This window comes from Balaenoptera acutorostrata, chromosome 12, assembly GCF_949987535.1.
Source record: "Balaenoptera acutorostrata chromosome 12, mBalAcu1.1, whole genome shotgun sequence".
Taxonomy (NCBI): Eukaryota; Metazoa; Chordata; class Mammalia; order Artiodactyla; family Balaenopteridae; genus Balaenoptera; species Balaenoptera acutorostrata.
In genome coordinates this window covers 35,074,829-35,098,102 of record NC_080075.1, presented here as the reverse complement: position 1 = coordinate 35,098,102, position 23,274 = coordinate 35,074,829, and the positions used below count along the sequence as shown (strand labels likewise).

General features: G+C 44.7%; 1 protein-coding gene across 2 annotated transcripts in view; it reads left to right on the top strand.

Annotated features, from left to right (window-relative positions):
• Positions 1 to 3,644: 3,644 nt before the first annotated feature.
• Positions 3,645 to 23,274, top strand: part of ARHGAP25 (Rho GTPase activating protein 25) — an 88,929-nt gene continuing 69,299 nt past the window's right edge. For both annotated transcript variants that reach the window (XM_007189771.2, XM_007189770.3), the window contains exon 1: positions 3,645 to 3,987. In XM_007189771.2, coding sequence (XP_007189833.1) covers positions 3,927 to 3,987 — 61 coding nt within the window. In that variant the 5' untranslated portion in view covers positions 3,645 to 3,926. The remainder of the gene's footprint in view (positions 3,988 to 23,274) is intronic.

The following is a 23,274-nucleotide window of genomic DNA, read 5'->3' as shown; positions in this document are numbered from 1 at the left end:
CCCCAGAAGCTTCTGTTTCCTCCAGTGTAAAGTCAAAACTCTTCCCAGGGATCCACCACGATCCAGCCCTGGTCTCCCTCTCCAGCTTTGTCTATCCTCCATCCCTCCCCTTTCATCCTTTTCAGGAGCAACCTGATGAGTTCTTTCCTATCTCTGTGCCTACTGCATGCTGTTTGTTTCATATGGAAAACTTCTGTAACACTTTTGCTTCCCTAACTCATTCATGAAGCCTTAATATAAAAGACACTTCCTTCAGAAAGCCTTCCCTCACAACCCCAAGTCCCAGTTAGGTCCCTTTAAGATAAAGTCCCATACTCCCCAAACTGCCCCCAACATACCCTTCTCATATAGTATTTAATTGTTGACTTAACTATTCTCTCTCAACAGACTGTAAGTTGAATGGGGGCAGAAACAAAGTCAGTTTGTTCATGAACATTCTACCAATGTCCAGTAAAAAAAATTAAGTCCTTAATTAATGGTTAGCATTCAGTAAGCAAATAGATGAATGAACGTTTGCTTTTCCTTTTGCTATGGCAGATGCTGATTCAAACTTTGGAACCAGACGAGACATCTAGTTCTTCATTTTCTGAAGGTCAGGAATTGGGGAGCAGCGCTGCAGAGACGCTGCCCGTCACCCCTTCCCAAGCAGCTGACTGCTCCAGGGCAGGTTTTTCGGAGGGAAGGCAGCTGTGCTGGGTCTTTCCAGGGGTGCTTTTCTTCTGGCTGCCTTTCCAAGTATTCATGAACAACTTCCCCATCAGTCACGAGATTTTCCCAAGACTTACAGAAACCTACCCTGAAGAGTAAGGAAAGTTCTCTCCAAGTTTCTAAATGCTACCTTCAAGATATTTTCAGACTTCTTGAGTTTAAGGTCCCAGGATTGAACCTTTGCATGATGTCAAGTTCCCTGTGGAGATGTTGCTGGGCTGGGACCCAGGATGGCTATGCACCCCTGTCTCCACTCCAAGTCAGGATAAGAAAGAGAAGTGCTGTTTGGGTCAGGCAGGCATAATGCCGAGCGGGCGCTCCGAAGTGTCCAACTGACTGAGTCAAGTTCAGAGGAATCCAGCACCCCTGGGGTGCTTGGAGGGTAGCTGAGACGTGTTGGCGTGATGGATTGGAGTATTGATCAGCAAACCTTTACTCCTTTTTCCCCCCACCCCCGGGTTGTGTGTACTTCCTGTTTCACTGACTTTGGACTTGGTCACGTGATGTGTATTGGTCACTGGAATATGAGCAGATATGATAAGAGCAGAGGCTTTAAATATGCGTATGTGGTTCTTCCCTCTTACACTCCTTTCATTCACAATGAGAAGAATATGCCTCAGGTCACCCCTGCTCCTTCAGCCTGGTCCCCCGGATATAAGTTTTGGACAGTTTAGTTTGAGGTGGTTATTTGTTATATAAGCAGAGATGTGTATGATTTGGGGTTCAGGGGGCAATCTGGGCTGAAAATCTACATTGGAGGGATCAACAGATGCATGGCATTTAAAGCCTTGAGACAGATGAGCTCACCAAGGTGTGGGTCTAGATGGAAAAGTAGTCCAGTGAATGGATCCTGGTTTCCTTCAATGGTAAGAGGTCAGGGAGATGAGACGGAATCAGCAAGGAAATGGAGATGAAGCAGAACGGCAGGCAGACAACCACACCCGTGAGGAGCCCTGGGAGACAAGCGGAGAGAGGGCTTGGGGTTGGAGAAAGTAATCAAATGTGTCAAAGTGAGATGACATGTGGAATTGACCAGTGGGTTCAGTGACAGGGGTGTGGTCCACGTCCTTGATCAGAATATATTCAGTGGAGTCATGGGAGCAAAAACATCAACCGAAAAGATTCAGGAGAGAATAGTAGGACAAGTGTTTGCAAGTATAGACGATTCTTATGAAAACTTGGCTCAGAAATGAAGGAGAGAAATGGGGCTGTAGCCAAAGGGGGAAATGACATAGAGAGAGATTTTTTAAACTATAGTATAAAAAAGAATACGTGTGAATGCTGGTGGGAATGATCCAAGAGAGAGAAGAAACTGATGAAGCAGTAAAGATGGAGGAGTGATGACACAGTGATAAACACAGTTTATCCTTCGGAACTGGGAGAAGATTGAGTGTGGAAGTGAGGGCGCTACAGTGATGGGAGCTTGCAGAAGCTCTCCTCCAGTTGCATCAACTTTCTCAATGGAACAGGAAGCCAGGCCATCGACAGAGTGAGCACGTGCAGGCAAAGAAGAAAGTGTAGCAGAGTCATCCAGGAGGGCTGAAGAATGAACGGACCAAGGATGTGTAGCTCATATTCTGGCCAGTAGTGACTCTTGTGAGCACGCTTACCTGCTATCTTATTAGTCCCATTACCTTATAGCCTTATTAGTCTTTATTATCTACTATCTTTAATAAGCCTCATGATAGCCCTCTGAAGTAGGTCCTATTATTTGCCTCATTTATAGAAGAGAATATTGAAGCACAGAGGAGTCAAGAAACTTATCCAAAGTCACACAGCAAGAAAGTGGTTGGGCCAGGATTTGAACACAGGCAGTCTGGCTCTGGGACCAAATACTTAATCACTAGGTTAGTCTGGCCCAGCTGAACATATGAAAGCCTGTCACGGAACTGAACTAAATGGAATAAGGGTTGAATTGATGTTTGTGGTGTAACCACTATGCGTCCAGCTCTGTACTAGATGCCTTCACCACTCTGTGCAGTCATGGTTATTATCAACCCATTTTACTGCTAAGGATACTGAGGCCCAGAGAGATTCAGTTGCTTGTTAAAAGCTGCAGAGCTAGGAAGTGGAGGAACTGAGTTGTGAACCCATATCAGTCTGATTCTCAAACCCACACCCTGTACACAAGGTCAAAGAACCATTATAACACTTAAGTGGGTCTACCCAGCTAAAGCTCACTTATTAGCTAAATACATCAGAACCCTCCTGACATCAGGCTGAGATCTCTTGGAACCTTTGTCCTGAGTAGGTGGAGAACTAACTATGTGGGCCTTATAGCAGGAAGAAGGTGACTAAAAGAAGGTGACCTAAACGAAGGTGATTTTGGGGGAATGTTCTTTGTCTTTTTTTTTTTTAACAGCTTATTGGAGTATAATTGCTTTACAATGGTGTGTTAGCTTCTACTTTATAACAAAGTGCATCAGTTATACATATACATATATTCCCATATCTCTTCCCTCTTGCGCCTCCCTCCCTCCCACCCTCCCTATCCCACCCCTCTAGGTGGTCACAAACCACCAAGCTGATCTCCCTGTGCTATGGTCTTTGTCTTACTGACCGTCTTTGTAAGCCCACTCTGTTCGATGAGAAGGGAGCCTTAGAGGTAGATGGCCAGAGTCTTAGAATTTTCTTTTCTTTTTCTTTTAATCAAACCTCTAGGCTTATAACCCAAGAGCACTCACTCTACTTATATAAGCATTTCCAAAAACCATTTTCTCAAGAAGGAGATTATAATGTATCATCTACACTGAACAACCACCCACTTCCTCAAATGCAAGGAAGCAGACAGTTAAAAAAAAAAAAAAAAAGCCAAGAGGCAGCCGTTGTTTATCACGACCTCGCCTCAGTGAGGCCTGAGATTCTTTCGAACAGGAGCTTTGCTTCCCATGACGCAGAGTGAAGTGTCAACTGGGATATTTCTGGTAATACTGAAAGCAGGAAAAGCAGGGTGCACACTTTACGAGGTACCAGCCTCCCGAGGGACCGTGGGCAGGTTTGGGTGACATCCCCGGTGACAGATGGATGGACCTTTCATCTGAGAAAGGAGAAGACATGCTGGCAGATCAACCTCAAACCCAAGATTGCTTGTGAAGCAATCGTAAAGGGGAAAACACACACACACAAGCTTGTGAGGCAAGAAGATCAAAAAGCCAAGAAGGGCGTGAATTGAGGCAGACTCCCTGCTTCAGCAGCTACTCACCCAAACCAGAAGCAAAATGTCCCTGAAGTTGCCAAGAAACTGGGATTTCAACCTGCGAGGGGAGGCTGGGAAAATAGGTATGGTCAACGTCTTTTTGCTGCCTTTGTGGTTCTCATACTTGAGTTCCCACCATTTGCATGTTGGTCTGCAGGGAGCATAGTCTACTTAAAAATGAATCTGTCGGCAGAGTTGGGTTTGGGGTAAAATTTGCATTCAAACTGATATGTTGGCTCAGAGTTCCCAAGTGCTGGGGAGGGGTTCTTTTTTGTTTGGAGGTGGCGGGAATGGAGCTCCTTGGTGTGTGGGATCTGGGGTACTTGGGATGGACTAAGGCTACAGATCTCACAAAACATGGTGAGTTTTTCTCTGTTTATCATGGAAGGATAATTTCCCTTCTGTTTGGACACTCATCCGTATTTTGAGTGGATTTTGGTAGGAGTCTTTGGAAATAGTTGATCTGTAAAAGAATGCAAGGTGTTCTGTTTTGTGAGCCCACTGGGTCCCCAGACCTTCTCTGTGGACTCGGGGCTAAGGTGGTGTTACTTGTAGCAAAAAGTAAATAGTGTGGACAAGACAGGAATATAGAGACCTTTGAAGGTATAACAAAGACACGTTTAATTAAAGGGACAGAATACATTTTAGATTAATTACCTTAGGGGACTCTGGTATGTTTTCTGAGATATTCTGGCCTTTAATTCATACCTCTTCTCATTAATGATATTGGTGATACATTGATTTTTAAAAAAAATTTTTATTGAAATATAGTTGATTTACACTGTTGTGTTGGTTTCAGGTGTACAGCAAAGTGATTCAATTGTACATGTATATAAACATATATATTCTTTTTTCACATCATCTTCCATTATAGGTTATGACAAGATATTGAGTATAGTTCCCTGTGTTATACAGTAGGTCCTTGTTGGTTATCTATTTTATATATAGTAGTGTGCATATTTTAATCTGAAACTCCTAATTTATTTCTTCCCTACCCTTTCCTCTTTGGTAACCATAAGTTTGTATTCATGTCTGTGAGTCTATTTCTGTTTTGTAAATAAGTTCATTCGTATCATTTTTTTTAAGATACCACATATAAGCAATATCATATGATATTTATCTTTTTCTGTGGCTTACTTCACTTAGTACGATAATCTCTAGGTCCATTCATGTGATACATTGATTTTAATCTGTTCTATAATTGTTATCATGAGTTTCTTTATATGGGTTCCTTCTACTATTAAATTGACCCCAGTAATTTAGAATAGAGCAGTTGGGCTGGAAATGATTCCCTGTGTTTTGCCCTTATGCTTGTATAGTGAGATAACTTCCTTGATAATAGACATAGATAAGTATTAAGGTGTTTCTAATGGCTTGGAAAAGTTTTGCTTGGGACAGGTTTAAACTTGGGCTTCTAACAGTGGTTAATGAGCTACTAAAGCAAGGGGTCCACTGCAAAGTCACGTATCTGAGTGTTAATGATATAGGTCTGAGAAAGAATTTGAAAGCAAATTGAGAGTAATCAGAGAAGCCATTTATCTTGGTAACCAGGGAGGATTAGTGGTCCCTAACCAAGCTGGGAATCATTGCAGGTCGGTTCAGAGAATGAGAGATTTTATATAATCAGAGGTTTTTCTCCTAACTACTGTTGATATCAATGTACTTGGCTAATGCTCATTCTATTGTATGTCATAAAAAATTTGTTTTTAGAAGTAAAACTTGTATGGTTCTGTTCCTTTTGAAAGTGTCTTGCTTCTATTTACGTGGGGTCATTCTACCCTCTCACCATCCATGTTTGAACAAGTCTTATTCTCCTTCTGTTTAAAAATGGAAGCTTGAGACAATTAATGGTTAAATGATTAATTGATTAAATGGTTAAATGATTTTTTTCAGGGATAGAGGACGTTACCACATTAGAGTGCAGGCCTGCATAATCTCAGACCTGGGATAAGGTTGGGTAGATTTCATGATTTCTACCAACGTTTCTTAAAACATGGTCCCATAGTTAGCCTGTGTTAGAAGTCACCACAAGTGCTCACTAAAAATGCAGATTCCTGGGCATCACCCTGACTTGTAAAATCAGAATCTCTGAAGGGAGACCCAAGCATCTGCAATTTAGTAAGCTCCCAGCCCTCCATCTCACCTGATCAAGAAGTCCGGCTGTGGTCTAGGTTAGTAGACTTGGACAATTACCATTCATCTAGCATAGAGCGTGGTGCTGGGTCCTAGTGGGCACACAACAAATATTTGTTGGCTGAATGAATGATTGAGTACAAGCAGATGATATTATTTAGTATTTTTTAATGAAAAAAATCATACTTACATAATGAAATACGGAGGAGCCCTTGTCATTATCCATGCCATTTACAAGTTTGTCACCCCAAGAGATTGGACTGCAGCCAGAATACTTTTTGTGAGTGTCACGTCGATGAGAGTTCAGATCACAGGCTGAGCCCTCTGAGGGAAGAGAGTCATTGACTCAGCCATGGGACCTCTGGTCCCTTCTCCAGCACCCTGTGTCCAGGTGTGACTGTAGGAACTGACTTAAGAATAACCAAAGAAGCTCACGTCTATTAAAAAATGTGTGGAGCTGGGAGTCATGACAGGGAGTCATGACCTGTGGTTTTTCCAGCCTGGGCTAGTCAGGAGTAGGTCTGGGTTTCTCAGTCTGGACACCACAGATATTTTGGGCTGCTTAGTTCTCAGTGATGGAGGCTATCCTGTGCATTATAGGATATTAGCAGCATCCTCAGCCTCTATCCACTAGATGACAGTAGCACTCCCCTACCACCATCAGTTGTGACAACCAAAAATACCTCCAGAAGTTACTGGATGTCTGGGGAGAGACATCTCTCCTAGTTGAAAACCACTGGCATAGATCATCACCAAGAGGGTGTGGTTGTCAGGTCACTTGGGACTGGAATCCACGTATTACCTCATGATTCATTGTCAAGGTCAACTTTCAAGAGGCTCTTAGTAAGATATAACTTCAGGGAATGGGCAGTGCCCTAGGAGGACACCAGGTTCAGCACTTACTTAGGGAAATAGCAAGACACTGATCCATGATGTGGCCCAGGAAGGGGCTCCAACGTCTTTTTGGTGAGTGACACTTCTAGTTCCCTCTGAGTCTTGTGAGTGCTGAGCCAGGGCTGGAATGAAAGTGGAAGTCTCCGAGAGCGGGTGGAGGACTCTCCTCTGTACTTCCATCTCAGAGAGTGGGGAGGGCCCCAGTGGATGGGAGGCTGACCAGAGACCACACCATGGGTCTGGAAGCGGTGGGAGAACGTGACCCAAGCTACCCTGCGTCTGACCTATTGGTCCTAGGAGGGAACAGGGGTTGGAGGCAAGGGAAATGCAGAGCCAACAGACTTGACTTGAGGTGGAGCCAAGAGCACATACTTCTTCCTTCGATCCTTTGTCATCTTCAATTTTCGTCCAATAGTTAAAATCATGATAGCCTTCCATTGCTTTCATGTAGTGTTACTCATATCTTTTACTCTTTCATTTATTTGTCTTTCTCACTGAACTGTAAGCCCTAGAGGGTGGGTTCTAGGATGCAGTGTCATTTCTTGCACACTGTCCAAGGGTACGGCACACCCATAGGGTGGCATGTAGGTGCTCTATTGAGAGGGTATTGACCATCCAGGGAAGGCCCTTCCTGCCCGGCTGCTGGGGAGTGCTTAGTTGGAAGATCTCTGGGTGAATTTCAGGACCACCCATGTTGTATCCAGTTGCAGGCATGTCTTACTTTTTTCTCAGCTCCCCTAAGCCAAATGAGGGGACAATGGGCCCTAGAGAGCATATGACTCTGAGATACATTAAAAAAGTGACTATGGAGGGACAGTTGTTTTCAACTTTTTTTTCCCCTCTGAAATTCAATGTTGAAAAAAAATTATCCAGAAACAAAAATTCCTTATTCTAATCTCCCAGGTAGTAAAGTGAAAAACAACAGTAGTGGAGGGCTTTTTTCCACTTGATAAATCATTATTTGTCTAATATGGGATCTAGTTTTGCTCTTTAGAAAATCAGAGTAAAGGGAATAAAAATAATTGTTACTTAAGACCCTGTAACTAGACCAATTTCCAACGTAGGTTATTATTCTTGTTAAAAGCTGTCAGATTTGAAAGTATAGTTTTAGATAAACAGATGCATAGATAGATACAGAGATCCACAGAGACAGAGAGAATTGAATATATAAATAAGTCCTATGAATCAAAAAATGGTTTAAAAAATGAAGAAACAACATGAATAGGCATTTTACAGGATAGGAATAATACTGCCAATAAATATATGGAAATATGGTTAATCACAGTAATTAGGAAATGTAAATTAAAAGCACAATGACATACCTAATTTCACCCACCAAAATTGCTAAAATGAAAAATTCTGACAATACCAAGTGTTGTCAAGGACACGGAGCAATAGGAACTCTCAGACACTAAGAATAAAACAATTTTGGAAAACAATTTAGCATTGCTCAGTGAAACTGATGATGTATAGACTCTACGAAACAGTCATTTCCCTCTGGAGACTGTCCCCTGGAGAAGCTACTGTGTGTATGAACAAGAAGAGATGTACAGAAGTTCCACAGTAGTATTTCTTGAAATAACATGGGGCAGGAAACAACCCAAGTGCCCATCAATAGCAGAATAGAAAAATAAATTGTAGTATCTTTATAAAATGTAATGCTACCCAAGAGCAAAAACTAATTAATTGTGGTCATATATTTCAATGCGTCTGAATAGCAAAAACTTAATTTTAGGCAGAAAAGGGAAGTCACAGAAGATCAGAATGGGGATTCATTTACAGGAAGCTTAAAAACTGTGTATGTATATGGCAAAACTATAAAGAAAAATGAGGAATTGACTAATATAAGGTTCTGGATGGTTGTTACTTCTGTAGGGAAAAGAAAGGGAAATGCATTTGGGAAGCTCCAAATGTACCTAACTAACGTTATTGGTAGTTACATGAGAAGTTATTTTATTATTGTATATAAAATGAACAAAGAAACGAACGCGTAAATAAACACTCAAAAATCTGGAAGGAGATATACAATTTGTTAATACAGTTGACCCTTGAACAATGCGGTGGGGGGGGGTTAGGGGCGAAGGACCCTCCTTCCCCATTCCGTGCAGCCAGAAATCTGAGTACTACCATCTCTGCCTCAGAAACAAAGGAATTGATAAGTGACTCACTCAAGGGGGCAAGATGTTGAAATAACAAAAGGATCTCCAATCGAACACAAACTTTTCGCTGCACTTAAAGATCTGTAAAATGAAAACACAGGAACTATATTTATCAAAAAAATTCACCTATAGTGGACCTGCTCAGTTCAAACCTGTGTTGTTCAAGGGTCAACTGGAGTAGCTAATTATGGGTGAAGGATTTATGGGTGAGGTATACCCACACATGTATGTATTATTACTTTATAAGTATTTTCCAGAGTTTCTATAGTGAACAAGTATTAACTACATTATTGAGAATACTCAAAGCTAAAACAAATTCCAGCGCTTGGCCAGGTGTGTTGGCACAAGGTCTGGCGGCACGTGCTCTTTGGCAGTCGGCAGCCAGGTGCAAAGCCCTCCTGCAGCTGCAGAGGTTGCAACCAGCCAGGACCTACACATGGTCATCGGCAGGATGCTCATTATAGGGGTGTTGGAAAGATGCTGGGACTGGTTAAGAAGACTAAGTTGGTGATGATAGTCCCATCACACACAAGACAGCTTGAAAGAAAAAATGCCTCTCCTGAGGCAGCTCTGTGGTTGTTTAATCGGATAGAGGAGAAGGGAGTGAGTAAAGAGCTAATGTGAAGCCTCAGCGTTGGCACAGCATCTGAGACAAAAGGGCACCCGTGGAGACTCAGGGAAATACCACAGGGAGAGCCAGGGTGAGGCGCAGGCCAATGGGACAGATTCCAGCCTGGGGGTGGTATGTAAGTTTTGCGGAGTCCCTAGAGGGGAACTGAGATATGGAAGTCTCAAGGAGAGAAAATAATTTACATTTCTTGTCTTATGCTTTACTCATCACCATTTTTCTCCTTGAAAGCTTCTTTTTGTTCTTCCTTTGAATACGTTCTAAAAAATCAAAATCACTTTACACACACACACAAAATGACACCCATAGGTCTGGCAAGCAAATCTAAAGGCAGTCCTGCTCTCTGCTCCTGCAAGGCTTACAGGCTAGTGCGGCATAGACAGAGAAACAATTACAGGACATCAAGACCAGTCCTATGATAACAGCCATGGGAGGCACAGGAGGGCTCCTAGGAATCGGCATGCTGGTCCCGCCACCTCTCTCCCCAACACTGCCATTCATTTTTATCTATATATCTATAGATAAAAGATATCTATAGATATATCTTTAAGATATAGATATGTATGTTCTTCAGTGAGTCCCAGACTTGCCATCCTTCTCAGACTGATTTTCCTGTACATGGTCCCTGTTCCTTTGGAGAAGAAAAAACTCTATTATTTTCTGTAGCCCCTCCTTGTGAAGGGATTACACCTGCCTGCTTGTTCTTGCCACAGGTGCTTCCCCAAGCAGACGCACGCACACTCTAGACCCCAGCCATGTCCTTTTCAGTTCCCTGCCCTTTCTCATCCGCCTGGAGCCCTCTCTACTCAGGGCTCCCTTACTACCACCCGATTCCTGCCCGTGCTTTAGCCCACACTTTGTCTCCTTTGAGGGATTGGCGTGCTTCCTCGTTTCTGTTAAGACAGCTGTGAAACTCATTGTATTTCTCTTTTTGTCTTGACTGCCGGGAAGCTCAGAGCTAAATTAAGGCTCTGTCACGTTTTAGTCACAGTGTAGACATCTTGTCCCCTGGGAGACCTTGAGTCTGCCTATCACTGGAAGGAGAGTGTAATAATCCTTTCCCAGGCCATTTAACCAGAGAGACTCACAGATCTAGAAACTGTGGACTTCCTTTGCGGTGAGCTCAGTGAAGGCTCCTGAACTTGAGAGATTTGAGTCAAATCTACCAACTGATTGATTGGCTTTTATTTTTTTAACTAATTAATTATTTATTTTTAAACGTCTTTATTGGAGTATAATTGCTTTACAATGGTGTGTTAGTTTCTGCTTTATAACAAAGTGAATCAGCTATACATATACATATGTCCCCATATCCCCTCCCTCTTGCGTCTCCCTCCCATCCTCCCTATCCCACCCCTCTAGGTGGTCACAAAGCACCGAGCTGATCTCCCTGTGCTATGTGGCTGCTTCCCACTAGCTATCTATTTTACATTTGGTAGTGTATATATGTCCATGCCACTCTCTCACTTCGTCCCAGCTTACCCTTCCCCCTCCCTGTGTCCTCAAGTCCATTCTCTAGTAGGTCTGCGTCTTTATTCCCGTCTGCTTGGTTTTTAAACAAAGAAATTTCTCCTTAATCAGTAATGTGCAACCCCAGCGCTCTAGGCCCTCTCTGGAGAGAATTAACTCGAATTGCCTGTAAAAAGTGGCACCGACAGAAGCTTGTCTAAGGGATGAATTGCCCATTGGCTTTTCTTGATAGGAGTGTAGGAGCGCAGGAATGTGTGTGTGGTACAGAATAGAGTGCGTGAGCTTGGGACCCCTTTGCTGATTTGCAGTAAATCCCAGTAAAACATTCACTTAATTATTAAACAGAATTAATAATATGTATGTTGAGAGGAAGAAAACATTTCATGCACATAACACGTTAGGTGTTTAGCAAACACCTGTTTCCTTTCTTTATAGATAATCTGATTTCTAACCTCAGGTCAAACTAGAAGCTGTACTTGGGCTACATTACCTTGGCATCCTCACAGATGGGCTCACTAAGCTGCACTTTACTGTCACACCATCAGTTTTAATCATCACCGCAAGTAACGATTTCATGAAATCTGCTCCTGATTATTTTGTAAAACTGAGAACAAGAAATGAACAATGCAGGCGACTCCTATGTGTAACCCTAGGTGAGAAAATTCACTGAGAATTCAGTGCTCGTACTTTGTCTCCTTTGAGGGACTGGCATGCTTCCTCCTTTCTGTTAAGACAATTGTGAAACCTATTGTTTTTCTTTTTTTGCCTTGTCTGCCAGGAAACTCAGAGCTAAACTGAAGCTCAATCACAACTTTCACCCATTCAATTAGCAGACTTATATTTTCCTTTGTCTTTGGTATAAATTTATGTGTTCATTGCAAATGAGTTTTCTATTTGAAGATGAAAAACCCATGAAGTCTTTTAAGGAGAGAGTGTAAGTATATGCAATCTATCAGTATACAACTCCCCAGGTAGCCTGTGAATAAATTTCATACTTATTAGTGGCAACTGGGCATTATAATTTTTCTAAAAACAGTGTTCAAAGAACATGGGTGCTGAGAATCAATTCTTTTAGTTCATAAATGAAAACACAATTCTATGACCACTCATATTTTTTTGCTAGTTATATATAATGATGGTGGCTTCAGTACACCGAGGCCAATCATTTTCATTTCATTCATTCATTCATGTAACATGTATTTGCTCACCTCTACATGACAGGTCCTTTTCAAGGAACATTCTCAATATTGTGCCCTGTGACAGCTGCTTCACTGCCTCCTTATGCTACTCACCCACCTCCAAAATGTGTACACACAGATGTTCCAGATGGGGCTAGTGATACTCTACTGCTGGAACCCTGGCCTATGGCTTCTGAACCATCTGTAGGCTTCCTTGTTGGTCTGAGAGTTTCAAAGTGAAAGAGGAAGTGGTACAGTATGAAGTTTCTGATGCTGATATAAAATATTTTTTAATATTTAAAAATGATTTTTATAAAGTTGACCAAAAAAATTTCTAACAAAGTCTGAACTAGGTACAGTGACACGAGCCAACTGTGCATGGGATGGTAGTTAGAAAGTTACCTTAAAGTAAATTCTACCGTCACTAGTTGCTAGTCATGTGACCTTGGTTCTCACTTTCTTTATCTGTAAAATGGGCATAATCAGAGTGCTAACCCATGTGGCTATTGTGACGATTAAAGGAGACGATCTTGGTAAAACCCTTAGCATAATAGCAGACATCGGCATGTGCTTCGTAAATATCACTTGTCATCATCACTGTGGCCAAGCGCATGACTACAACGTGGGTATGCTATCAACTCCTTCTAGCCAAGTCTTTGGTGAAAGCCCCAGCCAGCGGTGCTAGTTTAGTTTGTCTTGGTCCAGTTTAGTTCTTCTCTTTTTTCTTTAGACAAATGGTCTTTTCAGCACCTGCTGATCCTCTTTGCTGCCCAGTGTCAGCCCCCTGGCTCACCACAGCACTGCTGCTCTGGGGTTGCCTGGCATGTCTTGTTTCTGACTCCTTTACCTCCAGTCTTTGACTCTGCAGCCCTTCCTTAAGGCATACAAATTTCATCCACTATGTTTACACAGCTACATCACTTTTCATCGTCTGTCCTTTTCCTTTCCTCTTGCTTTTCTTTTTTTTTGTTTTGTTTTTGCCATTTCTTTCCTAAGTTGGTAAAGTACCTGAGTTGTGACTTTCCTATAAGGATAAGGAGGAGATTCTGGTAAGTGTCCTGCAGGATGCTTGCTGTAGAGAGGTCCCTGTCTCCGTGCTGTTGTGATAGGGGCCGTTCCTCATACTCCTCTTACTCTGGGTAGGAAAAGAGTGACTCTGGGTTGTGCACCACCTGGGTGACCCTCCTCCATTGCTGAGGAGCCGCTTCCGCCAGAGCTGCAGACGTCTCCCACTCTCACAAGCATCTCTGGCCATCGAAGTGAGGTTGCATGCTGTTTGTTTGGGCCTCACTGGGGTCAATGGTTAATGTCTGTGATGTCTTACGTGTGAGTTACAGCAGCAGCAGATTAGTTTTTCCAGTTCTGTAAGAATCCCGCATGTGGCCAACTATTCATTTCCAGGCCATTATTTTTAGATACAATTGTGAAGAAACAGCAGGACCTTCCAAATGAGACCTCTGTCTTCCTTGACCTCAGTTCCACTGTTGCAACCCAAGGGTTCTTGTGAGTGCATTCTCCCCCTCCTTGTTCTTCTGCATTTTCCTCTGGGCACTTGGTCGTTCAGAACCCAGAAACCCATTTTGCTGGTGGGTGAGGAATCTCCCTGGGCACACAACCCAGGGTTATGATGATCACAGGTACAGAGTAAGTTGGCACCCCCTGTCCATTCTCAGCCAGGGCCCTTTGTGCTCTGTCCCGAGACCAGCTTGGGCACCAGCCTTCTCCATCTGAGCTGTTCTGAGTTCCCCTGCTCAGCTAGGGTGACCAGCTGTCCCAATTCGCCTGGGACTCAGGGGGTTCCTGAGATATGAGATACTCAGTATGAAAACCAGAAAAGTCACCCTGGTCCCACGCTCTGTGTCTGAGAAAACAATGCATTTTGAGAAAAGAATGCCATCATTGTAAAAGTGCTCTGTATTATCTATTGACCTGAATTTCCGGTGAGGTCGCACAGTTTAGAGTAAAAACAAAATTATGGGGAATCTTCTTTAAACCTTGAATTGTTGTTCTTTTTTTTTTTTTTTCAGTACTCATGGCTAAAAATCCTTCCAGATTCTTCCTTCAGCCTGCCTGAATCTGCCATGCTAGCTTCCTCTCTCTGTTTTTATGAAATTTTAAGATTCTTGCTCGTACTTTCTCGGGAAGGATTGGGAGCCATAGCTGTCAGTCATATAGCAGGGAACTTCTTTCCAGAATCACACAAAAATCCCTGCCTTGTGGAGTCTCTATCTGGCCCCTAGGTTTGCTCTTCTATTTTCTGGATTCATTTCAACTTTACCTGTCCCTCCCCATCACCATGGCCACCACCCTTCTCCTCTTGGAAGCCTTCCTGAATTGCCCAAGTAGGATTAAACCCTCCTTCTTCTGTGACATTGTACCACTTTGATCATTTGCTCATTGCCCTTCTATTTTGATTGACACATATTTATCAGACACCTACAACATGCTGGGCACAGTACTAGGCTCAGGATGTAAGGAGATAAAAAAATATTAAGATCTTGGCTTCCCTGGCGGCGCAGTGGTTGAGAATCTGTCTGCTAATGCAGGGGACACGGGTTCGAGCCCTGGTCTGGGAAGATCCCACATGCCGCGGAGCAACTAGGCCCGTGAGCCACAACTACTGAGCCTGCGCATCTGGAGCCTGTGCTCCGCAACAAGAGAGGCCGCGATAGTGAGAGGCCCGCGCACCGCGATGAAGAGTGGCCCCCGCTCACCGCAACTAGAGAAAGCCCTCGCACAGAAACGAAGACCCAACACACCCAAAAATAAATTAATTAATTAATTAATTAAAAAAAAAAAATTAAGATCTTGACTTCAAGTAGCTCAATCCCATTGGAGAGACCCTCAAGGTTAGGGTTAAGCAGGGCTCTCTGTAAAGAGGATCAGAAAGTCATAAATGACGTAACTGAGACTGTGACATTTAAAATGCTGACGCAGGGTTTGTTCTGTAACTAAAGTTTCCTTGCCCACTTGAGCCATAGCCCCTAAATATCTATAAGGGGCAAGTTTTCACTCGTTATTTAAAACATACCCACACCCACACACACCCCCAAAAGCTTCCAACCCCAGATGGCTATTCTGACTAGGTGCCAGTAGAGGGCGCCCACAGACAACATAACTACATTTCTACCCGTAAACGTGGTCCATTTCCCTTGTTTCTCTCCAGAAAGCCCTGGATTTAACCAATCTCTGGTCATCACAAAGTTATCCCCATATCTCATCCTCTGTGGGCTGAGATGCCCAGCATTATAAAGAAAGCGACGGATGATTTAATCACCTTTTGTGTCTTTACAGATACAAAGTAGGGTTCCAGATAAAAAGTGTTTCTTGAAAGAAACTGCTCATAGCCCTAAGTAAGCCATGTCTTCCCTCATAACTGTACCATCTCTGAAGTCTCACTTGCAGGCACCCACTCCAGCAATTCTCTGCCCTCAGTGAGTTCCCATTCCATTGGTTCTACCACTTTTTCACCATCAATCCTCCATTATGTCCTCTTGACCATAGATTGCTAATTCTGGCATCGCAGAGCTGTGGAACAAACACCCTTAACTCCTCTGCCGCTAACCCTGTTTAAACCCAACAAGCCACTTTCTTGGCACCTGTACATGGGCACCTGAACATTGCTGGGGAAAGTGAGACCACTGAGCTGCCTGGATTTACTTAAAATTTGTGAACAATCATGTTAGGTGGATGTTCAACAGACCCAGATAAGCCTGCTATGCCTAGCTAGTAAATTTCCTTTCCTTTCCCCCAAAACATTTTTTTCTCTCCTCAAGGCCTTAACACCTACTCCCACTGTCACACTCACTTTTATATTTCTTAGAGAAAAGTATGTGCAACTGAATGAGTACCACCTCATTTTCCTACCTACAAGTGCTTCTGTCTACCCATGTCTTCACCTCCAAGACTGCCCTTAGATTTGGGCACGGGGCCACCGTTTGGAGGCCTGGACCTTACAGGGTCCTGCTCTGGTCGGGCTCTAGCTGCCGAGGTGTCTGCCCATCTGTAGCCTGGGCCCTGCTAGCTGTCTAGACCACTTGGGAATGTGAAATTCCCTGCAAGGATAGCCAGAGCTGTTTCCAGGGCCGGGCCGCCTGTCTTCCTGGGTCCTCCTAGTGGCTGTTCTGCAGAAGGTTGATGGCAGGGAGGCCCAGAACAGAGCTTGGATGTCTGGGCTGGCATGTTGACATGCATGTGTGTGAGGTCTCTCACTCTGCGAAATGGAGCGAGCGGGCAGTGGGAAGAGAAGAGGTGTGGGCTGTAGGATGAGGGGGCCTCCATCTGTATATTCTTGCCATACATTCTCCAGTGTTGGTGGTCACTTGTCTCTTGTCATTCTATAGTCAGCCAAATCAAGGACTGGTGCAGGCCACACTGCCAAGAAGGTCATCGTCAAAGTCACTGATTGTCGGGAACTTGGCCAAGGGTGCATCGATTGCTGTCCTTGTCTCACTCCAGTGCCCTGCGGTGTTTGACACAGTTGGCCATTTCCTCCTAGAGATAATCTCTGGGCTGGCTTGATACCATACTCTGGGCCTTCCTTACCCCATTAATCACTCTTTCTGAGCTTTCTTTGATGGAGTCTCCGTCTCCACCAGATTCTTAACTTTGAAGTGTCTGAGGCAGAACTGGCTCCATCATTTGCAGGGCCTGGTGAGGAGTGAAAATGTGGAGCTCCTAGTTCCAAATTATGAAGAATTGCAAGATGGCAGCCGCAGAGCATTGAACCAGGTGCAAGGGACCTGGGGCTCAGCACAACCGCACAGGTGGCGTGTCTATGAGGCCAGCTCTGGCCCCAGGGCTCAGTTCCCTTGTCCTCTTCTCTCATCCATCCTCACTTGCTGGGTAGTCTCATCCCTTCCCATGGCTTTAAATTCCATCTATCCTTTTGTACGTTCACCCTGGTCTGTCTGCTGGGCTCCAGACTGCTCACCACCTCCCCTTGGATCCCTCTTGGGCTTCTCTCTCCCAGTACGTCCAACACAGAATCCAGAATTCCCTCTCTTCGCATTCCTCCCCACCCAGTTTAGCTGACCTCAATAAAAGACTCTACCTTTCACCTGGTTGCTCAAGCTTCCACCCACGGTCATCTTCCATTCATGTTTTTCTCTACCACCCTGCATCTAATCCACCAGAAAAAACATTCGGATTCCTTAGCGATTTGTGTTTCTCATCTGATTATTTTCAATTATCTCTGATACTGTAAACATCATCATTTCTTGCTGAGTCTTCTGTAATTTTTTGCTAACTAGTCTTCCTGCCTCCACTTTTGCCCTGTAGAACAGGGGTCCCCAACCACCCCGGGCTGCGGACTGGTACCGGTCCGCAGCCTGTTAGGACCGGGGCCGCACAGCAGGAGGTGAGCTGTGGGCCAGCGTGCGAAGCTTCGTCTGCCTCTCCCCATCACTTCCCATCGCTCGCATTACCGCCTGAACCATTCTTCCCCCCATGGAAAAATTGTCTTCCACAAAACTGGTCCCTGGTGCCAAAAAGGTTGGGGACCACTGCTGTACAATATACGCTCTGCACCATGGCCAGACTTGATAGCGTTTAAAAGCACAAATCAACTTGTGGAATGTCTTCTTTAAAACCATCAGTATGAGATTCGAACTAATTATCCCTGCCTGTGGGGTCTAACTCCAACCCCTTCCCCCAGCCCACCTGCCTCTCCTCTTCTCCTCTCACACTGCCCTTCAGCCATGCCCACCTCCTAGTTCCTTAAACACTTGGAGCTCAAGGCCACCTCGGGCCTGTCTGCCACTCTCTCTCTGATCTACCCTTACCCAGATCTTACCCTGGTCTTTCCTCCACGCCATTCAGCTTCGGCTCAAATATTTTCTCTTTAAAGAGGTCTTTCCTGACCGTAATACCTAGTATAGCATCCCCCTACTGCAGTCTCTCTTTGTCCCATCACCTTATTCTATTTTCTTCATAACACTTTTGTACCGGAAATGATATTCATTTGTTTTCATGTCTATGGTCTCCACCCCCACTAGACTATAAGCTCCTGGAAGGCCAGGCTTTGTCTGTTTCCCTCACTTTTAGGCCATTGCTGCCAAGAACAGTGCCTGGCATACAAATAGGTGATCTCGGAGATTTTCGTGGGATAGCTGGGGACTGCCCTGTGGCCTGCTAACTTTCCTTCACCCCAGTGAAATCTGTAAGTTAAAATAAGACCAACACATGTTTTTCTGCTGCCCTTACTGGTGTGGAGCAATGGTTTGATCCAGAGAGACAATTCTGAATTTCTTTTGGAGAAGGAAGTAGAACTTTTGGTTTCTGAAGCTAATTTGGAAGTGCATGCAGGTGACTGAGCATTCAGCTATTCTCAAGAGAGGTTGGGACCTAAGTCATGGGGCTTAGGCTGCTGAATAGGGTGCCAAGGGACACTTCTTGCTCCTATAATCAAAGTCTTTTTTAAAAAATTGAAGTATAGTTGACGTATAATGTTACATAAGTTCTGTGATGTACAATAGAGCGAGTCACAAATTTTAAAGGTTATACTCCATTTATAGTTATTATAAAATATTAGCTATATTCCCCATGTTGTACACTATATCCTTGTAGCTTATTTTATACATAGTAGTTTGTACCTCTTCATCCCCAAAGTCTTCTTGATGATGGAGATTGAAGTGAGGCCAATGAATTAATCCTTCCACTTCAGACTCAGGGACTGGGGAGACAGGTTCAGCAGCCCCAATCCCTCTACCTCCCCTCTTTAACTGGATACTGGTTAGCGCTGGGGTTAGGGTTAGGGTATCCAGGGAGCTCCTAAGAGGCGCAAAGCAGCTTTTCTCAGGAAATGGAAACATTAAAGTTGTACATCAGTGTTGTCGTGTGGTCAGTTAGTCTGGGGGGGGGGTAGCTAAGATGAAGAGCGAGGGAGAGCAATGGAGAGGAGAAAGGAGGAAAGACAGAGGGTGGGAGAGGGACCCAGCAAAGGCAGACGGAGGGAGAAGGAGGAGGGGAGGGTGCAGCAGGTGAGGTGAGTGGAAGACAGGTCTTGCTGTAGGGGACGATGCTCTTCAAAGCCCCGCAGGTTGGCTTTCACCAACCACAGCCAAACTGAACTTATCAGCTACATATTCAGAAAGTTATCATGCTCTCAGGCAATTAGGGATAACAAAACCGGCTACGATTGTAACCCTGGACTATTTCTCTGAAACTTCCTTCTACCTTTCCTTTCTTTGGAGAGACTGAAAAACTCAAACCAAGATTTCTCAGACTCCCTTGGAGCCAGGATTCTAGAAATAGATGATGTTCTGCCGGGTCGATTCACTGGTATGCAATCTGGACCGTAGAAGTGAAGGGCAGGCATCTCCCTGTGTCTCCCTGATTACGGCTGGCAAACAAGATGGGAAGCCGTGAGGCTCCTGGACATCGCAGCTCCAGCGCCCGCTCTGTGGGGTCTTGGGCATGGCGGGCAGTGGCGGCAGCCTCTGCGGAGGGACCTTACTTGTGAAATTTCCCCAGAGGTGATCTGTCTCTGAGGGAATCAGGTCTGTTTTGCCGCCTGAAATCTGCTCCTTCAGCTCCTCCAAATATTCGATAAACGCTTAAATCCTTAATAGGCAATTCCTACTTCCCAAACTGAACTTGGATGGATACATTTTCATACGTCACCACTGCAGTTTGCACACCACCCTTATCACCTTCTACTCCCAGAATGGCACGTTCCACTGACTCCTCCACCAAATGCATCTCCACAGTCGCTGGTGTCATTGACTCCCCAGCAGCCAATCAGTGCCTGAGCAAACCAGAGCCCTCAGGGCAATCCTGCCATTCAAATATTTACAAGGAGTTCACCGACAAACAGGAAAATCTCCTACAATAACCCTAGCTAGCACCTCTGTGAGTCCTTCAAAGAGACAAAGTCATCACCCAGTGGCCTTTCATTTCTAGGTGTCTCTCTCCACACACCCCCTGTATTGTCCACTCCTCACGGCTCTATCAAGTGGCCAAGATCTTCTCAGGGCTGGTGCTTGGGTGTGCGACCTGGGCAACCGCGCAGGGTCCCCGCGCTTGGTTAAAGGCTCTGCTGTCGCCATCTTGAAGTTCTTAATTATTTTTGAACAAGGAGCCCCACATTTTTACCTTGTACTGGGGGCCACAAATTATAGAGTCAGCCTTGATGTTTTTCTATCTTGTGTCCCAACAATGGGGTGATTGTTGAGCCGGACCTTGACCTCTTGACCAGGACCTCTTCCTTCCCCAAGTAGAGCACATCAGTCCTACTAATTCTCTTACCTGTATCTCAGATCCACCCTCTTGTTTTATCTCCAGATTACTGCGAGCTTCCTAACCATTGTCCAGCCTCCAGTTCTCACGGTCCTTAACTTTTTCTCCCTGAGCTCCCCAGTGCCTGCACGTGTTGATAGTTTCATCTATCAGAGCCATCACTCCAGGGCTCAAGAGAATCACATGAAGACGGCATCAGGTTCTTGAGCTGAACCTTCCCTACCCCTCCTCTAAATCACTGGTTCTCAAACTTGGCTGCTAAATTCCAACTAGTAGAGACACTGATGTAAGTGGCAAGGGGTGCCGTCTTGGTATCTGGCAAAGTTTGGGTTCTGCTGCTGTGAGTGTGGCCAACATACAGGGCTAGCTGACACTTATTTCCCAAGCTCTAAGCATGAATTGCTTGTGGGGTATCCTAGAAGGACTTATTTTTGGAATAACACTGTAGACTCCAAAATTTAAAGACAAATTCTCTTTCCATGTTTTTCATCTCGTCACAGTGTCTCATTCCAGCCCCAAAGGGATTGAGGGATGTTCATCCCCATTCAGAGCCCAGAGACAGGGTAGTGCTTGTAATGGTCACTCGGTGAAGTGGGGATGTCGGCCTAATCCTACCCTGTCGCCTCACTCCCAACTCAAGTCTCACTGCCGGTCTGCCAGCGACTCTGGCCAGAAAGCACAGGGGGAGGAGAAAAAACTCAGGTGTGTAAAACAGGAACCCAGTATTAAGGGTGAAAAGAGAAGGTGGGGATACACAGCATACATGAATATGTCTAAGGAGCCATACAGACATTTGGCACATTCTAGAGGACAGTAAAGGGCTTATTATCCTCCAATTGGCATAGATTTTCTCTTCCTTCTCTCTTGCCTACCCCTGATCTTTTCCCTTTCTGTTCCAAATGGCTTCAGAGTGGCTTGTGATCATATATGTATTACCCAACAAACATGTTTGTCAGGCCTGTATCCAGTGTCCTTCCCTCTGTGTCCTGGACTGGCTTCAGTAAACCCACAACCCTCCCAAAATTGTATGAAAAATTATATGCGTACATGCAGATTCTCAAAGGGGTCTATACACAGGCTAAAACCACAGCTTTACGTTTCCAAGCAACAAACCACGCCCCCCCAGTAAGGAACCCTGTGATAATTAGACACAATGTGGTGGGCACATGGGTCCATCCTCTGTCCTGTCCAAGGGTATTTTCTGGGTGTCGTGTGTAGAGAGAGTGGAGGGAGAGAAAGCTGAGTAGAGGGAAAATGCCACATGATTCTCTAGTCTACAGCCTTTCCTGGCCCAGTGTTCCTGGACTGGGACAATACAAGGGTGACAACTAACTGGGAAATTCTTAGAATTGCTTCTTGTTGCTGACCTGCTGGTCCTGGCATTCTGGACCGCATTCTGGTTCTTGATGTGTAAGCTAAAGCTGACTGTGGCCACCAGAGGGCAGCACACTCAGCCGTGGCTGGGTCAGGCCTGTTGGTCCACCTGGACCTCTGGAGCTGCCTTGGGCAACTGAGCAGGTTCAACGCCGCCCTGCCGTTTCATTAGCTTCAAAATAACGTGACCCTGTGCTGTAGATGACTGATTTTGGCCTTCACTGACTGTGTTGGGGCAGGGATTTACTGTAGTTTCCGTTATCTCATTCGGTCCATATAAACTTCAGGGGGCAAAATTACCCTTCATATCCTGACAGCTCTAAGGGGGTAAAACTTGGGACTGACATAAGTAAGCAAAATTAAAGTTCATGGAATCAGCTATGCAAACTGGGGAACATAAGTTACGGTTCTATTTGTTTTGTAGTAGCGTAAAAACCGCAAACTGTTCTTCAAGATAAAAAGGGAAAAAAAAGGAGATTATGAATTCCATTTCAAGGAGAGACCTGCCATTTCTGCTTCCAAGAGACCTGAGGCCCACGGTCATTTATTTATTTATTTTTTTAGAAGAGAAAGTTTTCTTTTTTTAGCGGCTAGAATTGGAATTCTTTTTAAGGAAGCTATTCTTTTTTTTTTTTAATTTTTATTTATTTATTTATTTATTTTTGGCTGTGTTGGGTCTTCGTTTCTGTGCGAGGGCTTTCTCTAGTTGTGGCAAGCGGGGGCCACTCTTCATCGTGGTGCGCAGGCCTCTCACTATCGCGGCCTCTCTAGTTGCGGAGCACAGGCTCCAGACGCCCAGGCTCGGTAATTGTGGCTCACGGGCCCAGTTACTCTGCGGCATGTGGAATCTTCCCAGACCAGGGCTCGAACCCGTGTCCCCTGCATTGGCAGGCAGATTCTCAACCACTGCGCCACCAGGGAAGCCCTTGGTCATTTATTTAATAGTAGGCTTCTAGAGGGTAGGTGGCCTTATCGTCCCTTTACAGATACATTTAATAGCCTCTTTGGGGCTGTTTTCCAAGCTCCCCCTCTTGGCTTCCAACCTGTCTCCATGGGTGGCCACAGACTTGGCCTTTGCAAGCCTGCCCTTGGACAGAGCTGACTCAAGCTGCAACTAGCTTGTTTTCTCTCAGCCTGAGGTTCACCGAGAACAGGCATTTAGAACTGAGCCCTGCAAATCGTAGGACACTAAGAGGAAGGACCTTGAACTCTAAGAGCTCAAAACTTGCAAAATCTACCTTGATTTCTAATCATCCTGAGCCATGATCTTTTCCCCAAAGTTACCTTAGTTTTTTG